This window comes from Phytophthora cinnamomi (genome assembly GCF_018691715.1).
Source record: "Phytophthora cinnamomi strain GKB4 chromosome Unknown Contig81, whole genome shotgun sequence".
NCBI lineage: Eukaryota > Oomycota > Peronosporomycetes > Peronosporales > Peronosporaceae > Phytophthora > Phytophthora cinnamomi.
In genome coordinates this window covers 1,267,739-1,279,087 of record NW_027151014.1, presented here as the reverse complement: position 1 = coordinate 1,279,087, position 11,349 = coordinate 1,267,739, and the positions used below count along the sequence as shown (strand labels likewise).

Below are 11,349 nucleotides of genomic sequence, written 5' to 3'. Positions count from 1 at the left end.
AGCGCTGGAGTAACTTCGCAAGACTACTATATCAGTAAAAATGAAGTTGTGCTTGTACATGACGATATTTGTGGATCAATGTCGTCCGCTGCCCGATTTTCACGCTGCGCGCGTCGCGCGACTACTTCAAGCACAAGATCGAGTGAGCGTCGGTGCCTTCAGCGACAATCTGACGCAGTCCGCCGAGCTGGTGAAGCAGGTCAACGCGCTGTTCATGCAGCTCGGAGCCGCTGCTGCACTCGGACTAGTCGGTCAACGCCGACGATGACCTGGACCTGCCGCCTGCGCGGGCTCACGCTCGTCATGGGCATCGCTGAACTGTATGATCTATTTCAGGTACGATCCTCGATAGGACATTCCCTGCGAAGTCGACAGCTTACCGCCAAGTACAAAACTGATTCAGCCCGCCTTACCATTACTCCTATGTTGTCTATGTACATTAGGTATTTGCCTGCTCGGAGAAGTCCGCAACCCGCGGCGTGACAACATTTCTTGTACAATTGTATTAGCGATCTACCAAGCTATCCCAGCCTACGCGAAGCTCTAACTAGCTGGCGAAGCCTGGAGCACCCAATCAATATCGTATTGTATTTTGCGGAACCCTGCGCGTTACCACTACATGGCGCGCAATCCCCTCGTTGCCTGCTCGGTGCTCGCCCCAATTCAATTCACTCGATTCGATTCGGGCTGATGTGATGGCAGTGAGTGAGTGTCACTTGCCTCTGAACTCAAGTCGCGGACAACCATAGGCCGCGACCAACGAAAACTTCAAATGTGCGGACTTCTGAGCCTGCGGGGTTCAGCTTGTGAGCTTCGGCCTTGCGTTTCGAGCAAGGCTAGCAAGCATGTGGGGCAGCTACTTCGGTTTATTCAGAAACATCCACCGAGCCCCTCTCGCCTGGCGATGAAAGCTCGCCCGACCGTGAGCTGTTGATGGCTCTGGTTGGTTTGGTGAGAAGAGAGCCTTGCTCCCTGGTGCCAGTCTACAATTTCCAGAGAAGCGTCGAGCTGTTCAAGAATCAACGATGAGCACGGTGCCGCTCCATCCTTCGGCCAGCAGGGAGGAAAGGTTTGTTAACAGTGGGCAGATCGTGATCGACATGACCGACAAGCGTACGCTGACTTCGCGAGTACGCCGTACACGCCTCACTTCCCGTGCAGGCTCGAGCCGGATCCGTCTCTTCACGAGACCAACCGCAGTCAGCATTGGAACCGCAATCAAGACCTGAAGAAGCTACCGTTCGTTACGACAAGTCCTCATCTTCGCGAGTGCATGACCGAATTCCTCGGTGCAGTTGTCGTTATTGGCTTTGGATTGGCTGTGAACAGCCAGGTCGCTATCTCCGACGGCAAGGCAGGCGATGTCATGACTGTGAGTTTGGCCTGGGGTGTCGCTGTACTCATGGGCGTGTACACCGCCGAAAATGTAAGCGGCGCACATATCATCTCGGTGATCACCTTCACGCACGCGATATACGGGCGGATGCCGTGGTGGAAAGTGCCGGGTTACATGTTCGCGCAGACACTGGGTGCTTTTGTTGCGGCGGCGCTAGTGTACGTGCTTCACTACGAGAATATCTCTGCGGGAGACCTGAAGACCATGCACTTCCTCTTCGTCACATATCCCCACGACGTTTCCAACTACACAGCCTTCTACACGGAGGTGCTGCTGTGCGCGTTCCTGATGTCGTGCGTCTACGCGATCACCGACCAGCGCAACCGCTGCCCAGGACCCGTCGGAACCCCGTTCGCTTTGGCCCTGCTCGTGATGGCCTTGGGTGCAGGCTTTAGTCTAAACACTGGTCTGGGTGCCAGCATAAACCGAGACTTGGGGCCTCGGTGTTTCGCCTACTTGGCCGGATACAAAGAGGCCTTCACCGAGTACTCCTACTACTTCTGGATCCCAATTGTTGGTCCATTTCTCGGCGGTGTCATCGGTGCCGGCGCCTACGTTCTCTTCGTCGAGGTCCAGCATCCTGTTATCCCCACGGAGCCAGCGATTCCGCACAGTGTAAGCACATGCAGTGAGTGTTCCCCCTTCAGTAAAGAAGACAAAAGGACACAAACAACTTGGTAGAGAAGGACTCGACGGATGCAAAGCCATTTGAGGAATGGTTCTGACTGCTAGAATTCTACGAATGTTGAACTCCATTCTGTTGAGGCTCGTTGATGCGTGTTCGGTCCTGCTAGTCACCACGAGAAAATGCATACTGCACGGCACTCAAGGGAAATACGAGACTTCTCTGGGATTTACCCGGGAGAGAATCCATTAGAAGAGGTTGGTAGTGCAAAAGCGCTGACTCCGAGCAAGCAGACTTCACGAGCGCTTGCTCGCGAGTGGATGAAGTGCTTTCGCTTCCACGTCCAAGGCGTGTCAGTGAAGGGACCGTCCTCTTAGTGAACTCGCCAAACTAACGTTCCATGGCCCTCGAAAATACGGGGATCATCCGGGCAACTCCGACTACACGTCACAGCCTTGTCTAGTGTGGATGGACAATCAGGTCAGAGGCGACAGCGGCACGAAGCACCTCGGTGAACGACAGTCCTTCAGCCCAAGCATCAAACACGACTATCAAAGTCATCATTTCTGAACTTGCGTTTGGTTAGCTGACCCCATTATTGGGGGACGCAGCGTTGCTACCAGAAACTCGCTGGTGTACCATGTCATTGGCCGTGTTCCAGAAAGTCTTCACGAATGTGCCAAGTGGACCATGGCACCGCCCTCTGAACGGGCCTCGTCCCACCGAGTTGCGTCTGCGGAGAGCTCTCGAGTATCCCCGCACTCCACTGAGACGATGAACCAGCCTGTTCATTATTCCTTTTGCCTTGTGGCTCAATAAGTGACCATGACCTTCTCCAAGTCAACAACCTCCGGTCAGCAGACTGCGTCGCAACGTCTTACCAGCAGCGGTCATGTGGCTGTGACTGTTCCTGCCTCCAAGTTCAAAACCATTCGTTCGAGCGTCGACTCGAGTTTTGTCAATAGCGACCAGGCCATTCTTGAGGAGTCCACCGGGTGCACGGGTTTCGCCGCTACGCCGTACACGCCGCGCGTGATCGACCACTGCGAGCGCTCGCTGCACCACACCAACCGCAGCCAATACGACCGCAACGAAGACCATCACGAGCAGTGGTTCGTCACGACCAACCCGCATATCCGCGAGTGCCTGACCGAGTTCCTTGGTACCTTCGTCATGATCTGCTTCGGCATGGGCGTCAACAACCAAGTCGTGCTGTCCGGTGGAGAGAATGGCACGTGGCTCAGCATCAACATGGCGTGGGGGATCGCCGTGCTCATGGGCGTCTACTGCTCTGAAGGTGTCAGCGGCGCGCACATGAACTGTGCCGTCTCATTTGCCCATGCGGTGTATGGACGTTTACCGTGGTGGAAGCTGCCGGGCTACTGCGCCTCACAAGTGCTGGGTGCGTTCCTCGGCGCCTGTGCTATCTACCTGCTGAACTACCAGAAGCTCATGAAAGCTGACCCGAACAAAGAGACCACGCAGGCCAACTTCGCCACCTACCCGAGCAAAGACATCAACAACCTCACGGCGTTTTACTCAGAAGCTTTGGCCACGTGTATGTTACTGCTGTGTATCTACGCCATTACGGACCACCGCAACCGCTCGCCTGGCACTGTCGGTACCCCCTTCGCCTTCGCTTTGATGATCATGGCCCTGGGTATGAGCTTCGGCATGAACACGGGGTATGCGATGAATCCCGCACGTGGCTTCGGCCCTCGCTTGTTCACGTACATGGTGGGCTACGGCACGAAGGTGTGGACTGCGGACGGGCATTACTTCTTGATCCCGATTTTCGGTCCCCTTATCGGCGGCGTCGTTGGCGCCGGTATGTACACGTTCCTGGTGCAAGTACTGAACCCGCGCGAATCTAATCGCCTTTACGGTCTTTAATAGAGGCGGGTGGACGATGTAGCGTTAATACTTCGAGGTAAATAATCTTTGCTTGCATCCTGGAAGCTACATGAAATTTCTGCCTTAGAAATTCGCTGGCTAAGCATTGCTGCGCTGCGAGCAAAAATCCGCTGCTTGGCTGCGGCTCACACCGATGCTGGACTTCGCATGCTGCTCTGAAGTCTTTGGATGCAGTCCGTATGTATACAAAGTGCATCCGGCAACATTAATCTCGGGAGGGGCCTGTTCGGCAAGCCGAAACAACGCTTGTGGTTTAAGGACCAGGTATGGATGAATATAGTTACTTTTCCGACAGAGGTGAATTTGGTTAATGTAAAAGGATGAATATTGTCCAATGAGGTGTTAGCCAAATTCATTTTTGACCAATTAAAATCGGTAGGGGTAGGGTATCCTGTTCCGACGAATTCCGACAAATATTTGTCGGAACTAGCATCAAAATATGAATATGCTCATACAAACAATAATACTAAAATATATTATTGGCAGATTTTGAATATTCCGATATCTCGGCACTGTCCTAGAATAGGCAGCTGTTGAATGAGGAGGCGCGCAGCGCGCGCCCCGCTCGTAGAATGGCAGCAGGCAACGCCTGTCTGCCAGTCGAGTAATTGAATAATGAAAGAAAAACCTCGTTAAGTTGTTAATGTTTATATTAGCAAGTACGAGAGGAAAATGTTCAGATCGCCAGCTGCGATCTGGATAGTGCAGAGAGCTTCCTGCCATCCATAGTGCGATGACGACAAGAGGCCGAGGAGTGAGCTGTCGAGGACGCAGTCCGAAGACGAGCTCACTTCCTCTTTTGCCTCCAGGTACCGAGCACGGACCTAGAGTAGTAGGCATAGGAATAAGAGGTTAAGAGTAATATATTGTTGAGAGTTACCTACAGTATTCTGTTCATTTTAACATTTCAAGTAACATGATCAAGCCCCAAGTTGACAAGAGTTCGGTCGACTCGCTGCGGTCCAGCGGAAAGCCTCTGCGCTTCGCATCATGGAAGAGCAAGATGGTCATCCACCTCAAGGCGTTAAGCGAGCAACGCGCGCTGGAGGAGCTGCAGCACAAGCGTGCAAAGCCGCTGACTCGGTTCGAGGATTTGCTCGAGAGCCAGCCGGTAATGCCGCCGCGTCCTCCTGCAGAGGATAAAGACGCGGCATGGCAGCACGATTTTCACGAGACGCTGCTGAGTCAGCAGTCGTCGTACATCAAGCGGCTGCTGTGCGAATCGCTGCCGGGTGATTTCAAGGGAATCGCGACCAAGCGCATGGACGAGCCCGTCCATGTAATTTGGCGGCTCGTTGAAAAACAGTACAGCCTCAGCAACGCGGCATGCGTCGTCGGGCTGGTTCGGCAGTTCATGGAGATGGTGAACACCGACTTCAAGAGCGTGGGACAGCTCTTTCAAGATCTCAACAGTGTGCGTAGTCAAGTCAACGTGAACGCGCACGAGGCTCTGCACAGCCACATGTTGACCTCCCAGCTTATGCTGGTGATGGTGCTCGGAGTGCTTCCGAGGCACATGTGGGGCTCTTCGGTTGAGCTGACCCAGGATGGGTTTACGCTCGAGAAGGTGAGCGACAAGCTCAATGTCATCTTCGGCACCAAGAGCAAGAGCGAGATCTGGGCTCTGACCAGCGGAAAGGCGGTCAACCATGTCAACGCGGCTCCTGCAAATCTGAAGGAGCCTGTGCTTGGCAAGCGCAAGGCCGTAGATGGGCCGGTGCGCGATTTGCACTACAACATTGGTGCAATGAAGTGCCACTACTGTGGTGGTGAGCACAACAAAATGAACAATGTTGGGCCACACAAGATGATCAACTGCCCCAAGCGTGCCTTTGACAAGGCAGCCGGCGTGCACCGCAGGAACATCTGGTCAAGGCCAAGCCGCCAGGCTCGCAAGGAAGTACACGAACCAACGCCCAAAATGAGGGGAAACGGCAAGGGAAGGGCCAAGCCCAAGGTGAGACGTGAAGTCCCACTGGATGAGTGCCTGGCTAAAGCCGTGGCGGTGGACGCGTGCAACGCTGAACACGGCGCGTCACCAGCGACAGCTGATGGGTACACGAGCCCGACTCCGAGCAACTTCGAGGTGCCCGTGACCCCGGGAAAGGGCACGCTGCCCTTCAGCGACGAAGACGAGCCAATGGATACCGTCGTCAACGCAGTGAATGCTGACGCCACGGGCAAGGCTCAAGCCGCGGGTAAGGAACCGGACGGCGACGTGGACATGGAAGAGCTGCCAGGCAAGGACAGCAAGCAAGAGATTGCTGAGACGACGAAGTCCTTCGCCGGTATGCTGACTGAGCTTGAGAAAAAGGTGCGAAGTTTGTATCCATTTCTGTTAGATGATGAAATGTATCTAACCACAAATTCTTGGGTACTTGACTCAGGGTGCGGGCATGGCCTAACCAGCGAGACAGCGCGGTTTGTGCGAAAGGAGCCCAACACCTAGTACATGTTTACATTTGCACAGGGCTCTAAGCATTCAAATACACATATTGGTACAATAAAGTTGTATTTGCATGGTCCACGAGGAATTAGACCTTTTCTGTTCGAAAATATTGCGTTAGTACCGGTCGCTACCTCGAACATTCTGAGCGAGTTCTGGCTCAGGCGCGGTGGGTACCAAATTTTGGGATCCTTAACTGGCGAGTACAAATTTGTACTTTTCAAAAACGAATTAGTTTTTGTTGCGAAAGCTATCAACGGGGCGTATTATATGCAAAATAAAACGCTTCAAGAAAGACAACTGCTGTGTAACGCAGTGAAGCAAGGGCCCTGTAAGCCGCTAGCTCACCTTAATAATAAAAGGTTTGAGCGCACACTGCAAGAGTGGCATGTCAAACTAGGCCAACTCAATAAAGAGGCAGTTATTGCGATGCTAAGCGCAAAGTTAGTGGCTGGAATGCCAAAATTACCCGCGTCAGGTTTAAGAAATATTCCGTTCTTCTGCACAACGTGTGCAGAGATGAAGAAACGGAGGATGTCCTACCGGAATGCGAGGGGTTCGAGAGACGAACACCCGATTAGCACCATTCACATGGACACAAACGGCCCCATGAAAACAATTTGGGTGTATGGCAGCTGCGGGAAAATTAAATACTTTCTGAGCATCATTGACGACAACACGTCATGGCGTTGGACTTATGTCCTGCGCAATAAGAAATAAGTATTTGAGAAAGTAGAGGAGCTACTTTTGCAGCTGGAGCGTGAGGGAAAGTTCACGATTCGTCGGATCAGGTCCGATGGAGGAACTGAGTTTGTGAATGCAGCCTTTAAAAGCTTTTGTAAAAGCAAAGGAATTGTATTCCAAACATCGAATGCCTACAGCCCTGAAGAGAATGGTGCTGCAGAGCGAGATCATCAGAGCAAACTGGACAGAGTTCGCTGCGCATTGAAAGATGCTGATATGGCACACAAGTGGTGGCCAGAGGCACTTATGTACATGACGTATGTGCAAAATCGCACACCTATGGCGCGGTTGGGAAATAAGACACCGTATGAGATGGTGTATGGGACACCTCCCAACGTGAGCAAGCTACCCGTGTGGGGCTCTGTGTGTTTTGCGCATATCCCTGCCGTCCTAAGAGAGGACAAGAAGCTGTCTGCTCGTGCCGTAAAGTGCCGGTTCCTCGGGATGTCGGAGGAAACGAAGGGTTATCGACTCTGGGACATGTACAACAACAAGCACATCCAATCACGAGACGTGTTGTTCGATACGACCAATGTAGCCACCATGGTCCAGCGAGCGTTCGGGCAGACTGATGAGGCCCTCACAATTGAATCTGCCGCGCGAGAGTTACCCGCAGCAGAGGGAGCCGATGCACTTGCAACCGAGTCTACGGGAGCAGTGGGAGCTGAAGAACCTGTGGGAGGGTCTATTGGTGCAGTGGGAGCTGAAGAACCTGCGCAGGCCAGTAACCCAGCAGTGGGAGCTAAGAAACGCCGACGTACGGGACTCGTGGATACGCCACCAAGGCGCGAGCCCCGCCCACGTCGAGAGGCGAAGAAACCGAAGAGATACTCGGACTATCAGTGCTTCCAGGCAATGTTAGAGCACAACGTTGCGCAAGACATTCTAGAGCACAGAGTGCCTACACCACGATCGCTCAAAGATGCGTTGAGTGGCCCTTATAGAGAGCAGTGGAAACAGGCTCTGGAACTTGAGTACGACTCCTTGATCGAGAATGGGACGTGGAGACTCGTACGACTGCCACCTGGGCGTAAGGCTTTGCCATGTCATTGGGTACTAGTTGTAAAGTATAACGCTGACGGGACCGTCGAGCGGTTCAAAGCACGCCTCGTAGCACAAGGCAACCACCAGGAGTTTGGGGTAGACTGTGACGAGGTATACGCACCAGTGGCACGATTCGAGTCACTACGCCTAGTGCTGGCGATTGGAACGATATTGGACTGTCATATCCATCAGATGGATGTCCATACGGCGTTTCTGAACGGCACGATGGACGGAGAGCAAAAGATCTATATGAGGCAACCTCACGGATTTGCGAAGCGAGGCCATGAGCATTTGGTCTGTGAACTTCAAAAGAGCATCTATGGCCTGAAGCAAGCCCCACGCATCTGGTATCGAGTTTTACATACCTTTTGACGTCGATGGGTTTTGCACGCTGCCACAAAGAGTTTTGCATCTACGTGCAAAAGTGGGAGAAGAATGGATCATAGTCGTGGTATATGTCGATGATCTGACGATCATGTCGCGAGATATGCGACTCATTAACAGGCTGAAAGCCGAATTGTCAAACCGGTTCAAAATGAAAGACCTGGGCGACATTCATTATATCCTCAAGATGGAGGTGCACCGCAATAGAAATCAGCGTGTGATGATGATCTCACAGCGCAAGTACATTGCAGAGCTGATTACAAAGTACAAACTGGGCGAATGCGCGCCAGTAATGACACCACAAGTGCCTGGCCTCGTACTCGAGCCCGAGACGAAACTAAGCGCAGAGCAAATTGCTGCGCAGCCCTTTGACTTCAGAGGTATTGTTGGCTCACTCCAATATTTGGTCCGTGGCACACGCCCGGATATCGCCAACGCGGTTAGAGAATTAAGCAAATTTCTATCTTGCTACAACCGCACGCATTGGGATGCAGCTAGGCGAGTACTCAAATACTTGAAAGGGACGTCAACGTACGGTCTGTTTCTCGATGGAAAAACGAGAGACGTGACTTACGAAGTGTACACTGACGCGAGCTTCGCGTGTCAATCAAAAGAACGTAAATCCGTAACTGGGTATGTGATCCAAATGGCCGGAGCGAGTGTGTCATGGTGCAGTAGCAAACAGGGAGGCGTGTCACTCTCAACTGCTGAAGCTGAACTTATCGCACTAAGTGAGGGAGCCAAGGAAAGTGAGTGGTTGTGGCATTTGCTGGGAGAAATGGGATTTCCTCAAAAGGTACCAGTGCAGGTATGGTGTGACAGCAACGCTGCCATCAGCATTGTGAAAACCCTGGAAATCACAAAGCAAATAAGCACATTGAGATCCGCTATCTGTTTACGAGGGACCTTGTTGAACTCGGTCGCCTTAAGATAGCCTATTGCTCTACAACAGAGATGACAGCGGATATTCTCACTAAGCTCTTCCCACAAAACAATTCCTGAAACTAAGAGAGAAACTAGGCGTTCGCGAACTGAAATTGTCCCCTAGTACTTAGTGGGAGTGTTGAATGAGGAGGCGCGCAGCGCGCGCCCCGCTCGTAGAATGGCAGCAGGCAACGCCTGTCTGCCAGTCGAGTAATTGAATAATGAAAGAAAAACCTCGTTAAGTTGTTAATGTTTATATTAGCAAGTACGAGAGGAAAATGTTCAGATCGCCAGCTGCGATCTGGATAGTGCAGAGAGCTTCCTGCCATCCATAGTGCGATGACGACAAGAGGCCGAGGAGTGAGCTGTCGAGGACGCAGTCCGAAGACGAGCTCACTTCCTCTTTTGCCTCCAGGTACCGAGCACGGACCTAGAGTAGTAGGCATAGGAATAAGAGGTTAAGAGTAATATATTGTTGAGAGTTACCTACAGTATTCTGTTCATTTTAACAGCAGCAAATAGGCAAGACATGATTGTTGGTGGCTGGGACAGCTCACAATTAAATAGCAGACGAAGCAAACATGAGCTTGACAGCGTTCGTGCCAGCGAACACGCAAAAAGAGCGCAGCACCACTGTTAGCGCTTTTAAGCGTATGCTTCAAGATGAGCTAGTGAGCCTAGAGTACGTACAGGCTAGCATTGAGGTGGATACTACTGGTAAGCGCTTTGCCTCAATCATGGACCGCTTTGGGTTCTACCTGGCTACACATGAAGGTAAGAAGGGCAAGCTTGCTCGCAATACTGCCGTTTCGTATTATAGAAACGTGAAGCTCTGGCTGTTTGATCTGTATCCTCACCTAAGGGTGCCTATGGAACTACAGCTTCTGAAACAAAGTAAAACTCTGGACAAGCACTGTCTGAAAAGAGAAAAAGGAGGTGTTGTTAACAAAGCGCCTCCTTGTACCAAAGAGGACTTACGTGCACTCACTCAGTATGTCTACAGCAACGCTCGAGTGAACGTCGACTATCAGGATGCAGCTCTTGCCTGCCTGATGTGGCATTGCTTTGGACGCTCCTCGGTCCTGGGGTATATCAAGAAGCAGCACGTGTCAGTATCAGCCGATGGAGTTTTCTACGTACGCTTGCTACGCGTCAAAACCGCTGAGGAACAGGGGCCGACGCTCGTACCTGACAAGGCGGACTTCTTGACCTGTCCGATCCACGCGTTGGCTGTCGCCTTGGCCACGCAGGATGAGCCGTGCGGCTCTCTGCTCAGTCAGCTTCCCGATCTTGTGCCCGCCGAAGCAGCCGCAAGCTGCCCTGGTATCCCGCTGGCCGAGTTGCTGGAGGCGGATCCGGCCTCGTTAAGCTTTGCATCGGCAGCTGCAAGCTCGTCCGGGAGCGCACACGCCACCGGGAACACAGAAGGCACCGCTGCTTCATCTCCGCAAGCTGCAAGTCCAAGTTAGCCAGCGCCGTCGCACTCAGCAGAATCGACTCGTGGAGAAGATGGTGTCCAAGCCTACGTGAACCGTATACTCAAGCGCATCGCAAACCCTGCTGGAACGTCAGAGGCCCTCTCGTCACACTCCTTTCGGCGTGGTGGCGCCCAACACGCGAACGCAGACGAGAGGCTTGCTCCGCAGTGGATCTACGACAGGGGTGCCTGGGATATGAGCAAAGTAAACAAGGGCTTTGCATACGTGTTTAACACACCGCAGGAAGACCGCAAGGTCGCACGCGTGCTGAGCGGGTGGAGTGTCGACGACGTGCTCAGCGTAGTGGACGTAGCAGCCTTGGATCACTCCACGCAGGAGCAGCTTGCGCGCCTTCAAGACCTGCTCTACAGCTCGTGCTCGGGATTAAATGACT

At 52.7% G+C, this 11,349-nt stretch overlaps 1 protein-coding gene across 1 annotated transcript; it reads left to right on the top strand.

The window, feature by feature from the left end:
• Positions 1-2,846: 2,846 nt before the first annotated feature.
• IUM83_12568 (putative aquaporin) lies at positions 2,847-3,988 on the top strand (the record flags this gene model as incomplete). The annotated part of the gene is made up of 2 exons (XM_067937200.1): positions 2,847-3,897; positions 3,981-3,988. The coding sequence occupies 2 exons, from the start codon at positions 2,847-2,849 to the stop codon at positions 3,986-3,988; spliced, it is 1,059 nt and encodes a 352-aa protein (XP_067785300.1).
• Between the last annotated feature and the right edge of the window lie 7,361 nt (positions 3,989-11,349).